The following is a 1,736-nucleotide window of genomic DNA, read 5'->3' as shown; positions in this document are numbered from 1 at the left end:
CAAGCTCAGAAAGAGAAATGAAATGAAGAGTGATCTGGCACAGAGGTGGACTAATGAGGTGTGTATCTTGGACCACCACAGATCCTCACTGTCCTCAACCAGACAAAGTTGGCTGCCCATTAGAAAAATAAGAAATCTATCTCCAGCTGCTTGCTATGCCCCATGGATTCCTTATCTAAGAATAAGTCGCTGAGGATGACATTGATTGTAGACCTATTTATAGGGCCCCAGGGGTTGCAGAGACACACAAACCTAGAAAATTTTATTAAGCAAAAATTACAATGCTTTTAAGGCAGCATTTACTACTATTTATTTGAGAGGAGGAAATATGCAGATGATATTGAGAAATAAATTTCCAAAATCCATTTTAAAAAGCCCATAATTTATTCCAGAGAAATAAATACTAGATGGCGGAACACTCTTTTTAGGGAACTTTTCACTTCTTTGTTTCTTAAGGAATAGATTAATGAGTTCAGCATGGGTGACACAATATTATTTAATATCTGTACCATAGCCCCAAGCAAGGGGTTGGGTGTGGGCTGCAGATAGATGATGATCACAGGACCATAGGCACAGAGGATTGCAGTGAGGTGGGCACTGCAGGTGGAGAAAGCTTTCTGCCTGCCCTCTGCCGAGCGGATTCTCAGAATGGCAATCCCAATGCGCGTGTAGGAGACACAAACACTGAACCAGAGCATTAAAGCCAGAAACCCAACATTAGTGGAGCCCACTCTCTGGGCCAGGGAGCTGTCAGCACAGGCCAGGGGTAAGACAGCAGGAATGTCACAGAAAAAGTAGTCCACCAGGTTGGAGCCAGAGTATGTTAACTGAAAGGTGAAGGAGGTCAGGATGGTGGCGTGAAGACAACCCACCAAGCAGGCTGCCATGACCAAGCCAACACAGACCCCAGGTCTCATGATGAGCATATACCTCAGGGGGTGGCAGATAGCCACAAAGCGGTCATATGCCATTGCAGAATAGAGGCACCCTTCAGTAGACCCCAGGAAATGGTAGAAAAAGAGCTGTGCAACACAGCCCTCGTAAGAAATGGCGTGACTTTGGCCAGAGAGATAGAACAGCATCTTGGGACAGGTTACAGATGGAAACAACATGTCAAAAATAGATAGGAGTCCCAGGAAGAAGTACATAGGGGTGTGAAGGGTAGAGGAAGAAACAACTGCTGTAAGGATGAGTAAATTGCCCAGCAAGGTGAAGAGGTAAATAAGTGAGAAGATGACAAATAGCACAGTCTCCATTCCCGCTGTCTGAGGTATTCCCAGTAGAATAAACTCACGGAGCTCTGTGTGATTCCTCATGTTCCTGGAGCAGACAAGATGGTGAAACCATGAATGTGGAGGCTGACTCATGGCAGACACAATACCAACACATTCATCACCATCAATTTTTTTTTAAGATTTTATTTTTAAGTAATCTCTATACACAACATAGGGCTTGAACTTAGAACCCCAAGATCAGGAGTCCCATGCTCTGCCAACTGAGCCAGCCAGATGCTCCAGCCTTTGTTTAAATATAAATATGCTGAAATTAAGAATTCAGGATTCCACCAAAGACATTTAGGGGATGGTAAAACAAATCTATGCTTTTATATCTCAAGATATCATCTTCCTTCATGAATATGGATACAAAGCAATATGAAACACCACCATGGTGAAATACTGGATGGGCTAAGGGGACAAAGACCTCAATATCAAACTATGAACGTAATTTAATTAATA

The 1,736-nt window shown here is 43.2% G+C and overlaps 1 protein-coding gene across 1 annotated transcript; it reads right to left on the bottom strand.

Annotated features, from left to right (window-relative positions):
• Positions 1 to 383: 383 nt before the first annotated feature.
• OR10N1 (olfactory receptor family 10 subfamily N member 1) lies at positions 384 to 1,322 on the bottom strand. The gene has a single exon (XM_038535567.1). It carries the CDS (start codon positions 1,314 to 1,316, stop codon positions 384 to 386), a length of 933 nt encoding a protein of 310 aa, XP_038391495.1. The 5' UTR covers positions 1,317 to 1,322.
• Between the last annotated feature and the right edge of the window lie 414 nt (positions 1,323 to 1,736).

Source organism: Canis lupus, chromosome 5 (genome assembly GCF_011100685.1).
Source record: "Canis lupus familiaris isolate Mischka breed German Shepherd chromosome 5, alternate assembly UU_Cfam_GSD_1.0, whole genome shotgun sequence".
Lineage (NCBI taxonomy): Eukaryota > Metazoa > Chordata > Mammalia > Carnivora > Canidae > Canis > Canis lupus.
The sequence above is the reverse complement of the archived record's forward strand: the minus strand, read 5'-3'. Positions and strand labels throughout refer to the sequence as shown.

Bases quoted from the DNA above. Each gene is read 5' to 3' on its own strand.
- OR10N1 (XM_038535567.1), bottom strand. From the start codon at position 1,316: ATGAGGAATCACACAGAGCTCCGTGAGTTTATTCTACTGGGAATACCT.